Here is a 20,085-nt window from a genome sequence, read left to right as displayed (position 1 = left end):
TCCGTGTTTTCTCCCTGAATAGACCTATATATTATGCCAACTTTACTGTGTATAGTCACCATATATTCTGTTATAATCATCGGATAATTTATTTGAACTCGTCATAGAGTTTATAATATAGTTGAAAACGACTTTTCCACTTTTTTGAAAAGTAATTTTTGAACACTTTACCCTTCAAAATTAGATATTTAAATTTTGAATATTATTAAGAATTGTAATAATTTTCTTATTTAAAAATTTAAGATTGTCGTTATCAAAGTAAATTTCACGAGGCGTTCAAACATGTTTTCTGAAATTTTATCGGATTAATAGGTTATAGTTTATATAATTGGAAAATATTGAAACATTTGACCAAAATTAAAATAAAATAATTAATATTCGTGTAGTGGGTGGTGGGCGCTATTGACACGTGGGTCACGTGCGGAACTGCTTCGCTATTTTGTATACTCATTACCTACTCGCCTAACGATCACTTACTACGCATAAATTTACACGACAACCAGACACGCACATAAATTTGCCTATATTGAACTCCTTAAAAGGTTGGTATCAAATCCTCTAAATCAATCAAATCCGCATGAGTTATCCAGTTATAAAAACGTACAACATAGCAAATTACCTAAAACTAATTTTGTTTTGATAGCTTTAATATTAGTGTAAATTCTCCTATTATAGAAGTATAACTGCACTTTAAGGGAAGAACATTATCAGTTATCTCTCATGAGTTTTTTACGAAATTTTAATTTCTACGCGGGTTACAAGCATTTTTGATTTGCTATATTTTATATTATACTCATAACTCAAATAAGAATTAAAATATCGTAAATATCATTAAGATATAATAGATATATTTCTAGTTTTATGATAGATCAATTCATTCCTATATTATTAACCACAAAATCAACAAAATTGGATCAACTGAACGCGAATTCTATATATTGAACGTTTGTAAGACTGCGACATCATATGCAGAATGCAGATGTACACCTCTTCAGTACGCTTCCAGAATTATTCAGTATTTATAATTATAGACAAATGTGTTTTTAAACTCTAAAATGACAATAATTTAAAACTTGTGTGCATTTACGTGGCCATACGCTAATACGTTTTTTACTTCGAAACATTGCTGGTTTAAAATTTGAAAAATACCATACTTAACTCTGTGATTTTAAATAATATAAGTATAGTAATTTAAATTACATAAAATAATGTAAAGTAACATACTTTGTTTACGTTATACTTGTACATATTATTGTAACTTAAAAATTTAATATATAGGTATTCATACAGTTATTTTTACTATCCACTTTCATGATTTAATTTATACAATCTTCTACCAAAAACGTTGAAAAATAAGCAAAAAAAGAAATACACCAAACACTAAAAATGTTAAGTCTAAAAATGTTCGGATAGGAATTTAAATTATCATAAGAAATGCATACAGTACCTAGATAGAATTTACGTTAATAATGTCTTTAAAAAGTATAATATACATTTATATTAAACTAGGGCGTCTTTAAACTTAGGAAAATATACAATTACACCGCAATGTACGTTATGTAAACGGTTTGTTTCGAAAATCTCAGAGTAGCCTCAGAAAAATGTGTTATAATTCAGTATACCCATTAATTTGTTTTGTTACAGGCACTGCAAGCGTCGCCAAAGGTTTCAGTAACTACATGGACGCGCTGTTGGATTACCCCATGAAAAGAACGATGACAAATCTCTTCCCTATAAATGTCAGCTTTTTGTCTGAGTACCCAGACTTTTTGTCGTTCAGCATCGTGTTACTATTATCGAGTGAGTAGAAAAATAATTATAATAATAATAATAATTGTTTATTCAGTTGAATAAAACGGACCAAAGCCCAATAGATACAGATAGTACTGATAGTAAAATAGTACAGATAGTCTAAGTACAAATACAAAAGAAATACAAAATTGCATGCAATAAAATATATATTATATATAAAGTTTACAAAAATCTAAAAAAGAAAAATAGTATTAAAATTGATAGGCAAACCCAGCATTACGTATAAACATTATTCATGTGAGAATTTAATATCTCCCTTTGCGAAGAGAAGAAAAAATCAACTCTCGTCGAAAGTTTATTGCATAGAGCCATAGCCCTAGGAATGGGTGAGTTTTTTAAATAGTTTGTATTATATACAAGAATATAAAACAATGATGTATAACGGTTATTGTAGGCTGGAATATTAAAGGGGATACAATTTAAAAGATCGGGAGCATCGGTGACACCCAAAAACGAAGCACTGAAACAACCGTTGTATTATATATTTATGAGCCTACGTTAAATCATTTCCTATATTTAACCAATATTAAACATTGCAGTTTTACTATCATGGGGAGTCCGTGAATCAACGATGATCAACAACGTGTTTACAGTCGTTAATTTACTGACCGTAGCTACCGTCGTTATAACCGGTTTATTCAAAGGTAACGTATAATTTAACGCGAATATTGCACCATAGATATTATAAGACTGGATACGATATCGGGCTTATCAACTTAGAATAAAGTGATACAATTTTTAAGGTTATAGGAGTTCTTTAATTATTCATAATATTATAATTTTGTAATATTTTTTTAATTCACTCTTATAGTCTATCTCTCTCGTAGATATTGAACTTTCTATCTTTCCCAAAAAAGACCTCATCTCTTACGAAGCCAGTATAAGCGTGTCCTATTCATTCTCATAGTACCTATGTATATTGCACGCCATCAGTATCGATAACTGCAGCACTGATGTAGTCAGCCACTCACCCGTCAATAAAATGACACTGGGTTGTTAATAATATTATCGTTTTGCTATAGTTAACTGGTACAATTGGAATATACCGAAACAAGACATCCCGAAGAACGTGAGAGGCGGCGAAGGCGGTTTCATGCCTTTCGGTTGGGCCGGGGTGACTACGGGGGCTGCCAAATGTTTCTACGGGTTCATCGGTTTCGACGTCGTAGCTACAACGGGTGAGCATCGACCAGTGTTTGTCAAGTTCCTTATAAAAAGGAATTCGTTCCGTTCTTCGTTCTTTTTTAAAAAAAGGAATTCGTTCTGTTCCTTGTTCCTTAAAAAAAAAGAATTCGTTCCTTTGTCATTCCATTGGAAAATGAACGAGTTCCTTTTATAGTTCCAAATAAAATAAAAATTCTTTAATAATCATTTATGTTTTTATTTTTTTAATTTTATGCATACTTCTTTAATTTTTATTTATAATATATAACTTCAAGTAGGTACATATTTTATATGTTTATGTAATATATTATTATATATTTTGAGATTTTCTTCAAAATTAAATTTTTGGCTAATTAGCAATATACATTATACACATTAAAAAATATATCTTAATTTAAATATTTACATACTTATCTGTGTAAATTATTGGAACTAGTAAGGAACGAACAATTTTGTTTTCCTTAAAAAAATAACTAGATCATTTTCTCGTTCTTTTTTTATAAAAAGGAATTCGTTCATCGCGCCGTTCTTTAAAAAGGAATTCGTTCCTTTTGGAACTCGTTCCTTCCAAACACTGGCATTGACGAATGGAAAAAAAATAATCAATGATCTATTTATTCCATAACCAATATTATACCAACATATAACATAAACTAAATATTTTCCGTGCACAGGAGAAGAAGCGAAAAAACCGAAACGTGACATCCCGTTGGCCATCATACTGTCGTTGTCCATCATAACGTTCGCATACTGCTGTATCAGTGCGGTATTAACTCTGATGTGGCCGTATTATAAACAGGTAAATTTACCATTTTCCAAAACAAAATTCTCCCGTCGTATTATAGTATGTGGTATAACCAAAATCAATTTTTTTTAATCTTTAAAATCAGTATTAGGACGTCATACAAATATGAGATTTCATAAGTAAAATATACATGTTCAAAAAATATTTTATCGATATTATATATTATTGTATAATAACGGCTTATTGCGACGTCGATAATATTATCTGAATTTGATATTTTTGAGTTATACGTCGTAAATTAGGTAGATAAAAGATTGGTATATATTTATAATGTACATACTAAATCATTGTTAGTTATAATTTATTGTTTCCGCCATTATATGTACTATACATATATTAAGTAGGTATATATTAGGTATAGGTAGGTACTTTTGTATTATAATACACCTATTTTCTTAATTTTTTCACGCCCTACTACATATATATTCTTTTTTTTATCTCAGAAGAATAATTCTAATTATTTATTTTTATTTTCTTTATTGAAATATAATTTTGAAAAATGTTGTCTAAAGATAACATCCAATAATTATTCTTATCGATGTTTTGATTTGTAACAAAATGACTAACAAAGTTCGCATATTTTAACTTCAAACCGTTTGTAACTTGTCATTTCGTACGTTATAGGACGCCAACGCGCCGTTTCCGTACGTCTACGATCAACTCGGCTGGACGACTATTAAATGGATTGTTTCTTCCGCTGCTATATTCGCACTGTTCACCAGGTAGGCACGCGTTTATCGAGAAACTTATTTCAATTTTATTCACGATAAACCACATAATTTACAGTCTCATCGGGAGCTTGTTCCCGTTGCCGAGAATTCTGTACGCCATGTCTTGCGATGGTCTCCTGTTCAGAATGTTCTCCGACATTCACCCAAAGTATCAGACACCTCTATTGGCCACCTTGCTGTCAGGCCTGCTAGCGGGTAAACATTATAATTACTACTGTGCAATATATTATGATAGGCAAAGGTGGGAAAGTTAATGAAAATAATTAACTGTGGCAAGTTAAGTTAATTCAATTAAATTGCCTTCAGTTAAGTTCAGTGTTAAAAAAAAATTAACTAGATAAGTTCAAAGTTGAGAAAGAAAATAAACTTAACTTAACTCAGTTAAAAAACAGTTAATTTTTTTTCAAGTTACAATATTATATAAGTCATAATCTGCCCTAGTATTTCGGTTTACAAAAACATTTATCAAGAGGTTTAACACTGTGTAAAAAATTATATTATTCAGTATTGTCTAGTTGTTTCCACATGAAACGAAAAAAAAATGTACTCAACTACATGACATTGATAATTAACTATAAAAAGTTAAGCTACAACAATAACAATTTTAATTAAATAAGTTAATAAGTTAAAAACAAAAATAATTAGTTAAATTAAAAAAAAATAACTTTTTAACAAGTTAATGCCCACCTCCGATGATAGGCGTGCGCGATATTCACCCTATACGATTGGTTTACGCCAGGTATTATGTCTGCGATTTTCAACCTGGAGCAGCTGATCGATATGATGTCGATCGGCACATTGTTGGCGTACTCGATCGTGTGCATTTGCGTGCTGGTGTTGCGGTACAGGAACGACTCGGACGTGGAGTTTGTGATCAAGGGTAACGACGAATTGGAGACCAGTGGATTCGTCGAGACGGTCATCAAGACGGTGGTAAAGTACTTTAACCTGTCCAACATCAAATATGCCAACGAAGAGACTGAGAGCGTGGCCATGATCATCACTATGTGGTTCAGTACGTATATTTAAACGAAATTTCCAGCCGACGATTATAATAATAATATCATAATATTGTTGAACGTTTCGTTTGTAATTTTTCAGTTTGCACGTCTGCGTTGTTCTGCTTCATCACCGTCAAACAAGATGGCGCCCAAAACAGCAGCGACGTCGCGACGTACTCGAGCGCTATTTTGGTCATAGGGCTGTTGCTTCTATTGCTGTTACTGGCCAGACAGCCACAATCGACCAAAGAACTTTCGTTCAAGGTATGTATCATTATTGATCTCTATACTTGTATAATAATTATAATAACATATATTTTTATCAATTTTTTCGTTCTATTACGCTTTTACAAAAATATATTTTTTTTACTCGTTTCTATCTTATACCGGTGTCCAGTAACAACCTATGGTTTTAATTTAATAACGAATACGAGGTCAGAACACTTTTCTAAGAATTTTGTTGGTAACCTATCAATTGGAAATTTGAAGTTCAGACAGCGTAATAGTGTACCACAACTTTTGAGTAGCATATACCTACGTAAACAGCCAACTATAGGCTCATATAAATGTTTGACAATGCTACGTTAGATTAAAAAACCATATTTTATACAATATTTAAAAAAATCACATAATACAGATAATATCTAGACATAAGTGTTCATAAACGCAAAATATGAATTAATATAATAATGAACATGTCCCGTCTGCACAGGTGCCGCTGGTGCCGTTCATACCGTGCATGAGCATCTTGTTGAACATTTACCTGATGATGAAACTCGACATACACACGTGGATCCGTTTCGGCATTTGGCTGCTGATCGGACTGTTCATATACGTCTTTTACGGGATGAAGCACAGTGTCGAGGGACGGAAGCAGTTGAAAGAGCCGAAAAAGAGACCGTCTAGCGCCGCGGCGGTGCACCCGATTTCCATCATCAAGTTATAGGACATGCACGTTAAGTGCATGATATAAGTATAGGGGCGAAGAGATTTCGATCAGAATATTATTAACATTCCGTTTCAAAAACGAAACCGACTGTCGCGCGAACGAAGTCACTTTTAAAAACGCATTGCAAGGGACGACTGTCGTTCGCAAAATATTTACACATACCAGTATTATGTTATTTACTTCTTACAAACGAAAAATATGTTAAGTTATATTAAAATAATTAATTGAACGAACGGCCATATAATATTATGATATTACTATACGAAACTCGGTCGTTCTACGAAACTACTATGTAATATTGTTGACAGTACTTAAAATACTTACGTATATTAAATGTCCTTATTTTTTTTTTTATATTGTGATATTTATTTATAGAAATACTATTTACGTAATTTTTTTCGTATATAATATATTTGATATTATTACAATAATTAATCTTCGTTTTTCGATGTTATATTATTATAATATTGTAAACCTAGTGCGTAAAAGTCATTAAACAAAAAAAAAAGTACCATACCAGACAATTTATTTTCTTTTACGTTTTTATCATTATTATTTTTTAATCATATTATCAGCAATGTTGTTTTATTATTGCTATTAATTAATGAATGTATTATGTTATATTATTTTAGTACCTTGTTCACGTCTTTTACGAACACAATATAATATAATTATTATAGTATTTTTATTTGTTTATGTGTATATATATATATTATTATTATATTCGTGTAAATTGTATGAACGATTTGTAAAAATTAAAATACATTGTAATGCAATTTCTAAATTAATGTACCAACGGTAACCGTGGTTTCAGTAAAAACTAGGATAGTAATGCTCACGCTGTTCCACGTTTAAACATTGTTGTGGAAATGTATTTAACGAAAGGATAAGTGTAGTAAGAGGGTAAAACGCCTTAAACTTTTTTAAGAAACAGGGCCGGACGAGACAGATCAATAGGACAAGCCCTTATGAGTGTGCATAGAGCTATTGAAGTTGACACTGCGTAGAATCAGGAAAAAAGGTGCTAAAATTGTCGATACACGTGGGTTTATCCACCCAACTAAAAGATGCTATATCGATCAAATTTGGACATTCGTTGTTTAATAACGATCTAAATAGCATATTTTGTCTTTTAGATTCTGAGCAGAGCGATGAATGTATCGATTTTACAATGGAATGTGTTTTTTTTTTAATTTTTAAATTTCTGTGTCAGTCATCACATTTTAAGGCTCTGTCAAACAGAACGCGTTATAACGCACGTTAAAGCGGTAAATGGCTCGTCGGCGTGGTGCTTTCACGCGCGTGAATAACGCCACGTTTTAACAAATTACAAAATCCCGCGACTTGAAAATAACACTTTCTGTTTGACAGATCCTTTAGGACAGTAAAAATGCTTAGATTATCTTCAACAGTATCTTTTCTGATAGAAAAGTGAATCATCTAGTTGGTACTTTGGGAAATCAAAAGTTTCCAAAAGTGACGTGAATAACAAAAGAAAAATTAAGGAAAAACGGGACTTTTTAAGCAAAATCTGTTTTCGAGAAAATCGATTTTGGTTTTTGGTGCAACTCTTAAACAAATGACCGTAGCTACATGAAGTTTTGACTGAATGTTTATATTAGCATTTTCTATACACGATAACATTTTTCAAATATTTTGACTTATTTTGTGCTCTTTACGGACATTTTCAGTTTCCATTTTTTTTAGTTTTTTTTTTTATAAATAGCAATAAAATGTTATTTATTGGTTAAAAAAGCTTGAAAATTTAAAAGAAGACTCCTAGTATATTTTATCAAAGGCAGATGAAAAAAATTAAAAATCCATAGTCACAATTTTTTTTTATAAGCATCTAAAGTTAAATATTGACAAAACACGTAAAAATGACGAAAATTTGCAAATTTATTTGAGTTAGAAACTCATAAAAATTTTTCTTTTTAAATCTAAGATTTTAAAATATAATACAAGATTCCTCATAAGTTCGTTTACCTTTATATAAAAAAAAATGTGTACAAGAAAGTCAAATTAAATTTTTATGAGCGTTTGAAATTCATATTTTTACAACATTTGATATTCACTCGATTTCTCATGTAATGATTTTCTTATTTTATTGTAATCACAAAACAAATGACTGTAGAAACTTGAAAATTTCACTGAATGTTTATATTTTTATTTTCTATATGCCATAACATTTTTAAAATATTTTGACTCTTTTTGGGCTGTTTACGGACATTGACAGTTTTCAATTTTTTTAGTTTTTTTTCTTTAAATATCAATAAAATTTTATTTGTTGGATAAAAAAACGTGAAAATTTAATGCTCCTGATATATTGTTACAATAGCAGTTGAAAAATATTAAAAATACATAGGCACAATTATTATTTATAAGCATTTGAAGTTGAAATTTTGAAAAAATTTATCACATTTTAAATTTAATAATTATTTTGTAGTTAAAAATTTATAAAATGTTCAACTTTTATAGCTAAGGATTGAAAATTTAAAACAAGGTTCCATGTAAATAGGTTATATATAAATTATTTTATTCACAATAATATCATCAAATATACTTGATTATATCATAGGCTGACTGACCGTTTTCGCTCAGAATCGTTTTTCTTATACAATGATATTATATCATTGAATTCAAATTTAACACCATCCATTACAGTGACCCACTTGTAACCTACTGTACAGCAGAGCGATATCCACTTGTCCACCTTTTTATAATTACAATGTATAGACATCAATTACACATTAATTATAATTTTTACCTTGTTATTTCAAACGTTGTTTAATAATCAAATACTACCTTGCGAATGTCCATTTGACACTTATCAAAAATTCAATTAATTTGCAGAAAAGTTATATAATAGGTGACACAAATACACTTATGTAGGTATTAAATCATTACAGTATTAATTATCAATGATTCTATGTGATATACGACGTATCGATATCGAAAAAAAATGTCAAACACGAGTACCCTATAATGTTTCAATAGTAATATGATTTAAAATATTTCAACAAATTAATATGTGTAAAAGAAGAATTTTGTGTAAGCTAAATATGCTATAGTTAAGACCTAATTTATGTTGTACTCGTATCGTAAATATGATTGGTACGCCTTGTTAAATCTGACCACGTATGGGTGTTCTTTCATTTGTACCGATGTGGCCAACGTTGTCGTGAGTAATATAAAAATCTGTGAAAACAAAATAATTATATCAATAGTCTTCTATTCTTACCCAGGATCTACTATACATCAATTTATAACTTTAATTTTCCACATTACGATTTATTTATCTATATAATATACCTAAATGTATGTATTATTTGTTCCAGAATTGATCCGTTATAAAATAATAACAAAATTGCATTTACATAATATGTGTTTTTTCGACTAAAATGTATATTGATGGATAGAAATTAAAATTATTCAACATTATATTATCGATTAGATTTTGACAAAGATTGTGTTAATACAAAGATATTACATTTGTTGCAATTTTCAAAATATAATTTCCAAGAACGTTTTAAAAATACAATAATAATATTTAGATCATCTTAAAACTAATGTGAAGACTGGTATTTATTCAAATTATTTCCCGTTATAAAACGGTTATGAACTAATAAATTAACTGAATGTACTTACTGACATTATAAGTCTCAAATTGATATGAAAAAATCCGAAAGCTGAAAATTGATCCCATTCAAAAATTGATAATTGATTCATAAACATTTTAACCTAATTCAAATTAATATAAATATAAAACAAAGAATTAATAAAGTTCTCATAATATATAAATTTAGAAAAATTGTAAGTATAATATTATTTTCATTGTTATAATCCGATAAAAAATAGCATTATTACTTGTAACTTCGTATCGATTGGTAGTTTTGAAATATGTATTAATCTTAGAAAAGAAATGATTTCAATTTTCTGAAAGCAAAACACGGTATAATATAATTTTTATTTATTCACACGTGTGTATTGATTTTATAAGGTGTGTTTTTTCAGATCTTTGAAATGTTTACAATATGTTAAAATGACCATTCTCCATACATGGTAATTTTTTCCAAAAATGTTGACTCTTGTTGAGCTATTGATAGTCATAAGACATTTTGTAAATTATTTATCAGATAGAAATGTATAAACTTTTTTCTTTTTATACCTAAGCCTAAACATTTTAATAAAAGAATTTATATAAGTTTTCTACCTATAACAAAAAAAGTTTACTTATATGGAACATAATTTTTATGATATTTGATATTTCTATTAATCGATTTTTGATATTTTGTTTTATTTCCAAAACGAATAATCATAGACTCTTGAAATCTTTATCAAATATTTATATTAGTATGTTCCATACATGGTAAAATTTTCAAATAATTTTAACTATTTATAGCTATGGTAATTTTTATAAATTTTGTAAATTATTTTTCAGTTAGAAATTCATAAAAGTTTTTCTTTTCATAGTTAACATAAGACATTTTAATAAAACGTTTACAAAAAGTTTTTCTACCTCTATCAAAAAGAAAAAGTTCACCGAAAGTCACGATATTGATAGCCATGAGATATTTTAGATTTTTATAAGCTATCAAGTATTATTACTTTGATTAACTATTCAATTTGATTATATGACACAACACAAAATTTTTTTTCGTATACAATGATTTATCATCGATTTCAAATATAACACATCCATTACAATGTCATGCTCGACAACTATTGTACATCAGAGCGGTATCCACTTGTTCACTTTTTTAAATTAAATAATAAAAAAAACAATTAATTAAAATTGTGATAAAATATATATATAATCTCAGCTAACACGCCTGGAGTATCCCTTAGTTAAATAAAATATAGTTTATTCATAAGACATTAAACATCTTAGACTTTTACATACCTACTAATATAATACAAATTTGTGCAAATATTTTCAGGTTTTTCAATTTAAAAATTAGTTTATGTATTTGAACAATGTCCGAGTATCAGGATCAACGAATAAATACATTTAAAATATTAATGAATTTGGGCTTATAATATTACCTATTATATACATACTAGTTTTTACCTAAATATTATAGATTCTGACATATCTGACAGTTAGGGTAAGTGCATTTAGGTTAAGTATTTTAAATTGTCTTTAATAGGATATTTTGTTTTGATATTCGTATGGGTATTACTTAAAAAAATGGCAATAAATAATTGTACGATTGAACCGTTCAGTCGTTATCGTATAGAAATAACATCGTTTATAATAATAAATTACAAGTCGACAATAATCAATGACGCAATAACTTGGCACGGGTATTGTGACGTTACCTTTTCGTTTATCCATGACACTCCAATTAGCAGGCACACTACAAAGACAACGCTTTGTAAACAGAACGCAACGGTCAGTATGACGTTTAGAGTGTTATAGTAAGAACTCGGATGGGACGAGAAATCGTATCTGGACACGTGTATCAAGTAGTAAAAATTCCGCAGGAGATCGAAGAAATTAAACGTAAAGTAGCACAACAGCACCCCTCCGTAGCCGGAGCTGAAGACGCGCAACATGTCGCACAGCTTGGAATGTAACAACCGTATACTCTGTCCATCGCCTCGGTGATTTCGGATTGGGTCCACGTGCTGGTGGCGGCAAAAAGTCCGGTGGGCAACCGCTCGCAGAAATGATTCAGCATGTCGAATCTCGTCCCCAAGTTGCGGAGATAGAAGTACGCCGTGGCGAAAACTACAAACTCCGTGACACAAGGGATCTCGAAAAAATATTTCACCACGACGAAAAAGTCCAGCCTCGCTGGAGGCCACAGCCACATTGAACATATTTGCAGACCTATGTACGACGCGAGCAACGCGGCCAAAAATGTATTCCAACCACATTTCGTCGTCGTCGTGGTCGAACGTGCCACGGGATTTCCAGATATCGTCAGAGCGAGTTCGTCGAGTCTTTTGTCGAATTCGATTATGCCATTGATCAACCTAAAACAGTGTATTATAATATAGTACGATATTCCATTTCAGTGAGTTACAAACAAAGTGGTTTTTTTCATTTACTATAATACGCGTTATACATATGACTTTAAAAATTAACTTTGTGCTTAAAATAAACGATTATTATACCAACGTAAGGCAAACAGAACAGATCGAATAATACCAGAATACATGTATCATAGTAGGTACATTGTAAAAATAATTATGTAAATTAAATAATACCAAATAGAATATCATTAGTATAAGTTAGTTAAAAGTATAATACACATGATAATATAGTATTATAAATTAAAATTATCACAACATATAGACCATAAAACTGTTGAATAATCGTGAAACAGATCAAAATTGTTAATTTTGTTACATAATTTCAGCATGCCATTAAACGGAGAGTTTCCACTATAGTTCTCTGAGACTGTACACAATATAGGTGAGTATTATAGATGTACAACACACAGGAGGAGAACACTTGAGGAACGTTTATACTACAGTCAGTTTTACTATTTAGTAGATTTAAGTTCATTCTATATCAATACATTTTCTTCTACATAAATTAAGGGGCATTTTTAGATAACTAAGCAAATTATCATGACTATTTTCATAATTAACTTAAATTAACTTACATAACTTAAAATAATTTAAAGTTAAAAAAAGATATTGTATGGATTTAATCTTATTTATATCACTTAATACATAATATGGAGACCATATTATAATGGAACCGTATTCCAAGATAAATCGTACAAGTGCAATATATTAAGTTTTAAAGCATGTAATATTTTGCAATTCACTAATGTATCATATCTATAGTCCATAATATTGTTACAAAAAACTAAACTGTATACTTTATCCAACGATTTAGGTGTAAGTAGCGCAGCATTAATAGCTACTAACGTCTTTAATATAATAAAATATAAACTATATAATAATAAAAATAAATAATATTGCAACGATTGTATGTTCTATCTAACCTGATGATCCAAACTTCGTAAATCCTCGCCATGAAAATGGTAAACCAAAATTTGAACAACACCAGCTCTCGGAGGTAAAACGTGTTGTTTACGTGGAAGACGTACGTAAAACCTACCAAAACGGTCGTTCGAATCAGTTCTAGGCAGACAAAATGCGTTGAATCGCTCGAGTTTTTGTACAATAACCCGGAATCGAATGTATGCGTAATGCTTATGAGTCCCAAAGTTTTCGACATCACTAAGAATGGCCTTAAGGCCACTACAAAAGATGTTGACATGTTCACAGTACGACGGCGTCTGTAGTTAAAATGTTTGTTATGCGAACTATTGTGTTGAAGCTACTGTGGTTGCTTAGGACATGAACCATATTATATATCCTCCGGGGCGGTAAAATGATTACTCGAAAGTAAAATGACTGGAAATGACAGAATAATTATCATTCGATCAAACATTATTATTTTTTACCAGATCGACACATTACACGTATTACATAGGTATATAAGAAACACTGTAAATAATTTATTACCAATTCAACTATAATATTACCTATATGCATATTTTATTTCAATGGTTCGATAAAATTCATAGAATTCATTAAATTGTTTCGGAGAAACAATTACAATCAAATAACCGTTATTATTTGTCAATTTATTAATGTCTCTATAGTTTTTGTATTAACTATAGGAAGTTTAATACAATTTTACTCTTATTTCGGCTATCTTTGATATTAGATGTTTAGATTAGCTAGTGAAATTTACAATAAATTACAACATATTTAGGTATGTTGAAAAAGTCGCAGAACACATTTATAAAACGCTAATTAATCCAGACTTGTAAAAAGTATTTAGGTAAATTTTATATTCAGAATACGTATTCAAGTAATCTTTAAAAAAAAATTAAATTAATGCTTTTATATGCCATATAACGTGCACATTACATATTATATTTTTTGGAATATTACTTTTCTCATTTCTAATAATCAATCCTGGGCAAGTGATGATTATTTTTAATTGAATTAAGTTAAGTTGATAGAAAATATTTTAAAAAGTTTATAGTTAATAGTTATATTTTTTTTTTATACTCAGTTAAGTTAAAAAGTTATATGGAAACTTACAATTAACTTATTAACTTAAGTTATTTTTATTTTTTCTATTTATAAATAGCCAGTCATATAGTTTAAAATAATAAAAAGTAAATGTTTACGCGACGGGAAACATTACTCTAACACAGAGATGTAGCAAAATAGTCTATCTATCACGCCGTGTTACCTATTTATATTATTCAAACATATTAAGACCGAATACCTAATACCCATCAAGTTATACAAATTGGAATGAATAACTGACAAAACTATTGATTATTGATAACACTGATAAGTCGTATGTGGTAAGAAATACTTGTCGTTATAGACATTATTGAAACGGGAAAATAACGAACATAATATTCGTCAATAATATTTGACACCGGCCAGGAAAAATAATTTTAAAATAGATTTCGTCAGTCAATTATTAATAAAAGACAATATTTTAACATAATAATTTTAAATTAACTAAGTTTAATTCTGATTTCTGGGTCAATTGACCGTCCGAAACACTTTATCGGGATATTACACTGTATTATTACATTATATTCAAAACCAGTATAGTTCCGGCCAAACGAATTATTCTAAGTTAGAGTTCACAACTGTGCAGTGTAAAACAAATAATAATTTATAAAACTGTAAATCCTTGTATGATCAATATACATTTCACCTAGGTATATAATAATTAGGATTCAGGACAAATATTTACATAGTTTTTTATCTTTTTTATTGTTTGGAGAAAATAATAGGTATCTACAAATTTAATACCTTGGGTATATCATATACCTACTATAGTACAATTTTGTAGGTATATAAATTTTATTTTGCAGTTTTAGAGTAATTTTAGTGTTTTTTTATAATATGTAATTAATGTAAATATTTGTACTAATGTGCTCATTTTTTATCGGGGAGTAAAGTAACTCTTTTTAGTTTACTTTTAGTCGCTGCAACTGACCTACCAGAATTCTATGTTTATTGGGCGATTTTAAGCTTTCCCGATTTTAATGACATGTAAAATCTCCCGGGTTTAGTCCAATACTACCTGACGGGAACATTTAATCTCTCCCAGGTCTTCCTCGGTACTACCTGACGGGACCATGTAAACTCTTCCGGGTCTACTTCAGTACTACTAAGCTAGAGGAGCATGGGGCATAATTCGTATAACAGAGTTGGTAACATTAAAATAATGTAAAACTGTTAATAATAAAACTCATTGTTGCTGTGAGCTATAAATTATAATATATTATAGTCAAAATACTACTTTTTATGATAATTGGAACACACTGATTTCAAAAAACTTAAGGTATAAATAATAAATATTTAAATAGAAAATACAGGTTAAAGGTAATACAATTGATGAAAAAAAATTAAAATGACATTCACAATCTCTGTAGCAAAGGAAATTTATAGAGTAGCAATAACATTTAAAACAACTCGGGAGAGCTTACAGTTTACACAATTCCTTTAGGTAAACATAATATTGAATCGGGAGAGTTTACACATTTCCTTCAGGTGAACATAGATTGACACAAGAGAGTTTACCATACAATCGGGAGAGTTTAACACCACTTATGTTTACTACCTATGTAGATAAGCTGAAATAAGAATATTATAGAGTTAAGAATATTTTGAAATACTTGATTATTATGTACTATAACGTGTTTATTTTTACTAACTTTTGGGAGGAGGGGGGCTTAGCCAAAAAATGTACAAGTAATCTTCTATTTAGTGGTTTTTTTTGTAATAATTTTGATTTTGTATATCCTTAGCTAAGGTTAGTCCACAATATTGTCTTTTAAAGATTGACACTTACTACGACATGTCTTGATGCCAGATATCTATGAATACACAAGGCACATGGAACTAATTACAACTTGATAATAGTAAGTTATCTAATAAATAGTATACAATTAATGCATAATATCATATTATATTAAATATTAATACATATCGTTCCAACTCAGTGCAACGATAAGCTAAGTATAAAAAGACATGACATTTCTTTAGTTTGTGTTAACTAATATTACTTATATAAAATTTGTCACTGAAAACCCGGGTGGCCACCCATCCAGGAGCTAGTTACCCCAGCCGATGCTTAACCTCTCAACACGTTAGTGACTGAGGCCAACCACCGTATCACACCAGGCTATAATACTACTAGATTATTATAAGTATTTAAATTTCAAAACATATTATTTTTGCCATAACTATTATTATTTTAAAATATATTCACACTCATTGGTCTCGTCCAAACCATCTGAACAATGCGTATGACCATCGCAAACCGATGACCATTCTATACGCAGTCCATTTGAACAATAAAACATATCATCAATGTCTCTACAACGTTATTCGAATGAGCAACAAATTATTGTTTAATATTAATTATACAATGATAAGCAAATACTAGAGCTATAGAAATATTAACAATTAGTATAAAATAAATGCATGATTATAATAAACAATTTGACTGAAAAGCATACGATTAAATACGACGGTCAGAATCCGATTACCTACGCGTTGTCAATATTTTAGCAATATGATAAAATGAGAGGATAGTAAATAAATATGGTTTTTGTATGCTCAAAATGTAAAAATAAGAGATTTAATATTCTTGATCACAATGCGCAGTGACTACCTAGTTAGTAGATTAAAATATAAAGATCGGATATTGTTTGATGGTCCTTATTAAGACTTTAGGTCTCTAAGCCCCCCAGGCTCCAACCACCAACCTACTAACATAAATTATGTTACATAATATTTATTAATACTAAAGTCACCAACTCTGAGGAAGATGATACAGCTTGTCATCTCCCGAGTTTTCTATCACACAAAATGCTGGATCCTGAAATTATGAATTACTATACATTAAATACGTTAAGTACGTTAACAATTTTAAGTGTATTCAGATTATTATTTATTGATTTAATCAGCATTTACAGCTTGAATTCAATGGTATCATAATTAAATTATAATTACATAAATCTTGCATTCATATTCAATATTTTTTATGCATGATGGCATCATTTAAATTAATAATAGAGCTGGAAGGGACAATGTTTCTAACCAGTCAATAAAATGTAAACAGATAATTAATCGTTTCTCTCTCAAGCTACTTCTTCCACTTAAAATGTTTGTCCCAATTCAAACACTATCTTATATTATTTTATATATAAAACCATAAGAACAAATTCCATTGTAACGTTTCTGTTTGTAGTCATCGCCGAATATTAAGGAGCGGTTATTTTATTATCAGAATTTTTATTTTGTTATTTGATATATTTTACCGTACACCGTATACATTTCAATATTTTATTTATGTACCAACACATTATGTTTGAACTGAATGACTATATTTCTATTGTAAAAATTATTCCTCAGTACCCGAGGATACAATATTTTATTATATTTATTAATAATTAAAAAATAAGGTTGATTTTAAATATATATTTAGAGGAAAATACCTTTCTTTCCAACACTCCAGAGTAAATCTCAAAATTCTTGTTTGAGAATCTCTCTGGGTTGGACCTCCTATTATTTAACTTTTTTGCGACTAAGTGTAACCTACCTTTTTCCCCAAGATTCAATCTATCTCTGTGCCAAATTTTATCGCAATCAGATAAGCTGTTAAGAAATACATAAAGGGCATTAAAACATTTTTTGTGTTTTGTATATATAGATTTTAGATAATTGGATATTTTGCAATACAAAAATTAATAATTTTTACGAGGAATCAAGCAAAATATTTACTTCATTAATATATATTATAGCATTTTGATTAAATTTGTATTAAAATAAATACAAAATAATTTAATATGAATAAGTATAACTGTTTTTGATATTGTATTTTCATTTTTGACGTGTTATAATGAATTACTTTTTTTATTCATTTATATTCTTTTTTGACTCATTATAATAAACATAAATAATATGAATATTGAATAACTATTTTTGATATTGTATTTTAATTATTAATTTCTACTACTTCGGTAATATTTTGATAGATTGATTATGTTATATTTTAATATGTATTATTTATTATTATTATTATTATTATTATATTTTTTTTACGTCCAATTGTCCCACGTTTAATTAATCTCCTCCAATTAGCTTAACTTTTTTGGTATATTTTATATTTAAATATAATGAATATTATACCAACATAATGTTTTCAAAACATAATTTATCTATTTATTACTATATTTTTTACGTGCCGAAAATTAGACATGAATATATTATACAGGAATACACCACCTTCATTGCCATTGTGAGCTGAAATTAAAGCAAATATATTTAAAAAAATAATCAATAAATGTTTGCACATAAGTTATATCAAACGAACAAATAAATATAATATGTAATAATGAATAATAACGAAATGTAGACACCTACCTATATTAAAAACTGAAACTATATGCAGAGAATTTATTAATTTTTAACTTACTCAGATAACTCTATATAAGAGACGATAATATCAATACAACTTTACAACACTAGAGTTCTAGACACATAATGTCGGGTCTTATAAAAACTTCAGATAATATCATACAATGCTTGAGTGTTATCGATTTATTATTATGCAGTATAATATGCGATCACATGATAAACCAATTGTCAAACTACATAGATATGTGACAAAGGAAAAGTTATGATTAATTATCTTTTTTTTAAATTTGATTATAATATTATATGCTGCAAATATGTTTAATGTATTATTAATAATTTATTTATTTACCATACAATATTATATCAAGATTAAATAATAATTGGGTACACACTCGTATCAAAACGCATCTTTTAGTGCTTTGCGTGAAAGTTCAATACTTTGACCTTAAAATATAATAATATTTTAATCAGCAACGACCGTTATCTTTTTTTATAACCGTTTAGAATTTAAAACGAAATATTCTGTGTTATTGATAGGGATCAAAATGCCGGAAAATTTCCGGAAAAATTCGGGAAAATTTCGGAAAAAACGGATTTTTTCCCAGAGCCTCGGAAAACGTGGAAAACGTGGAGAATATTGAAATAATACATTTCCGAAAAAACCGAAGTTTTCGGAAAATTAAAAAAAAAACCAAATTTTCAGAAAATTAAAAAATTTTATTTACGCTTAAAAATTAAAATAATCTATGTAAAAAAAAAAACATTTTAAAAAATAGATAAAGAAACCAGTCATTGTCATTTCACATTTGCCAATACGGTTATCAATGTATTATTATATTAAAATTTAAAAATATTAATACGGATATTTCAATATTTGTTCTAAAAATAATGTAGTTCCATTTCAAATTGGTATTTATGTGGGAGAGTGTATTTTCCCAAAAATAAATCACCTGTATTTTTAAATGTTAAAAATTGTATACTTATTGTCTATTTATGTTTATAATAACTAATAACTAATAAGGTATTATAGTAACTGGCTGATATAGGTTTATAAATTATATTACAGTGACTGGTGAATGGTGAGTGATGACTAGTAACTATTTGATAGTTTGTATATTATAAAAATTAGTGAGTTGGTAATAAAATATAATATTAAATATATATTTAAATATAAAATAATATTAAGAAATA

The 20,085-nt window shown here is 28.7% G+C and overlaps 2 protein-coding genes and 1 long non-coding RNA gene across 5 annotated transcripts in view; 2 read left to right on the top strand and 1 right to left on the bottom strand.

The window, feature by feature from the left end:
- Positions 1 to 7,240, top strand: part of LOC100161412 (cationic amino acid transporter 2) — a 37,400-nt gene extending 30,160 nt beyond the window's left edge. For all 3 annotated transcript variants that reach the window (XM_008186310.3, XM_029486472.1, XM_029486471.1), the window contains exons 4-12: positions 1,645 to 1,800; positions 2,352 to 2,456; positions 2,835 to 2,990; positions 3,651 to 3,775; positions 4,406 to 4,503; positions 4,568 to 4,707; positions 5,252 to 5,527; positions 5,614 to 5,777; positions 6,226 to 7,240. In XM_008186310.3, coding sequence (XP_008184532.1) covers positions 1,645 to 1,800; positions 2,352 to 2,456; positions 2,835 to 2,990; positions 3,651 to 3,775; positions 4,406 to 4,503; positions 4,568 to 4,707; positions 5,252 to 5,527; positions 5,614 to 5,777; positions 6,226 to 6,459 — 1,454 coding nt within the window. In that variant the 3' untranslated portion in view covers positions 6,460 to 7,240. The remainder of the gene's footprint in view (positions 1 to 1,644; positions 1,801 to 2,351; positions 2,457 to 2,834; positions 2,991 to 3,650; positions 3,776 to 4,405; positions 4,504 to 4,567; positions 4,708 to 5,251; positions 5,528 to 5,613; positions 5,778 to 6,225) is intronic.
- On the top strand, positions 1,807 to 2,335 carry LOC115033622. The gene is made up of 2 exons (XR_003838900.1): positions 1,807 to 2,138; positions 2,207 to 2,335. It is a non-coding gene; the product is annotated as an uncharacterized LOC115033622 (long non-coding RNA).
- Positions 7,241 to 9,214: 1,974 nt separating the features above from the next.
- Positions 9,215 to 13,924, bottom strand: LOC107884112. The gene is made up of 5 exons (XM_029486470.1): positions 13,428 to 13,924; positions 11,785 to 12,444; positions 10,330 to 10,398; positions 10,111 to 10,203; positions 9,215 to 9,660 (listed from the first exon to the last, which is right to left on the bottom strand). Exons 2-5 carry the CDS (start codon positions 12,343 to 12,345, stop codon positions 9,541 to 9,543), a joined length of 843 nt encoding a protein of 280 aa, XP_029342330.1. The 5' UTR covers positions 12,346 to 12,444; positions 13,428 to 13,924; the 3' UTR covers positions 9,215 to 9,540.
- Positions 13,925 to 20,085: the final 6,161 nt, after the last annotated feature.

Source organism: Acyrthosiphon pisum, chromosome A1, assembly GCF_005508785.2.
Source record: "Acyrthosiphon pisum isolate AL4f chromosome A1, pea_aphid_22Mar2018_4r6ur, whole genome shotgun sequence".
Classification (NCBI taxonomy): Eukaryota; Metazoa; Arthropoda; class Insecta; order Hemiptera; family Aphididae; genus Acyrthosiphon; species Acyrthosiphon pisum.
Note: the sequence above shows the minus strand (reverse complement) of the source record. Positions and strands in the feature narration are given on the sequence as shown.

What these genes read in the sequence shown, in the direction of transcription:
- LOC107884112 (XM_029486470.1), bottom strand. Translation starts at nt 12,345, where the DNA reads ATGTGGTTGGAATACATTTTTGGCCGCGTTGCTCGCGTCGTACATAGG. An exon ending in TGTCATGGATAAACGAAAAG is followed by an intron (nt 10,399 to 11,784) that starts GTAACGTCACAA and finishes TTTTGCTTTCAG; the next exon opens with AAAATTGAAATCATTTCTTT. An exon ending in ATTTGAGACTTATAATGTCA is followed by an intron (nt 9,661 to 10,110) that starts GTAAGTACATTC and finishes TTGTTTTCACAG; the next exon opens with ATTTTTATATTACTCACGAC.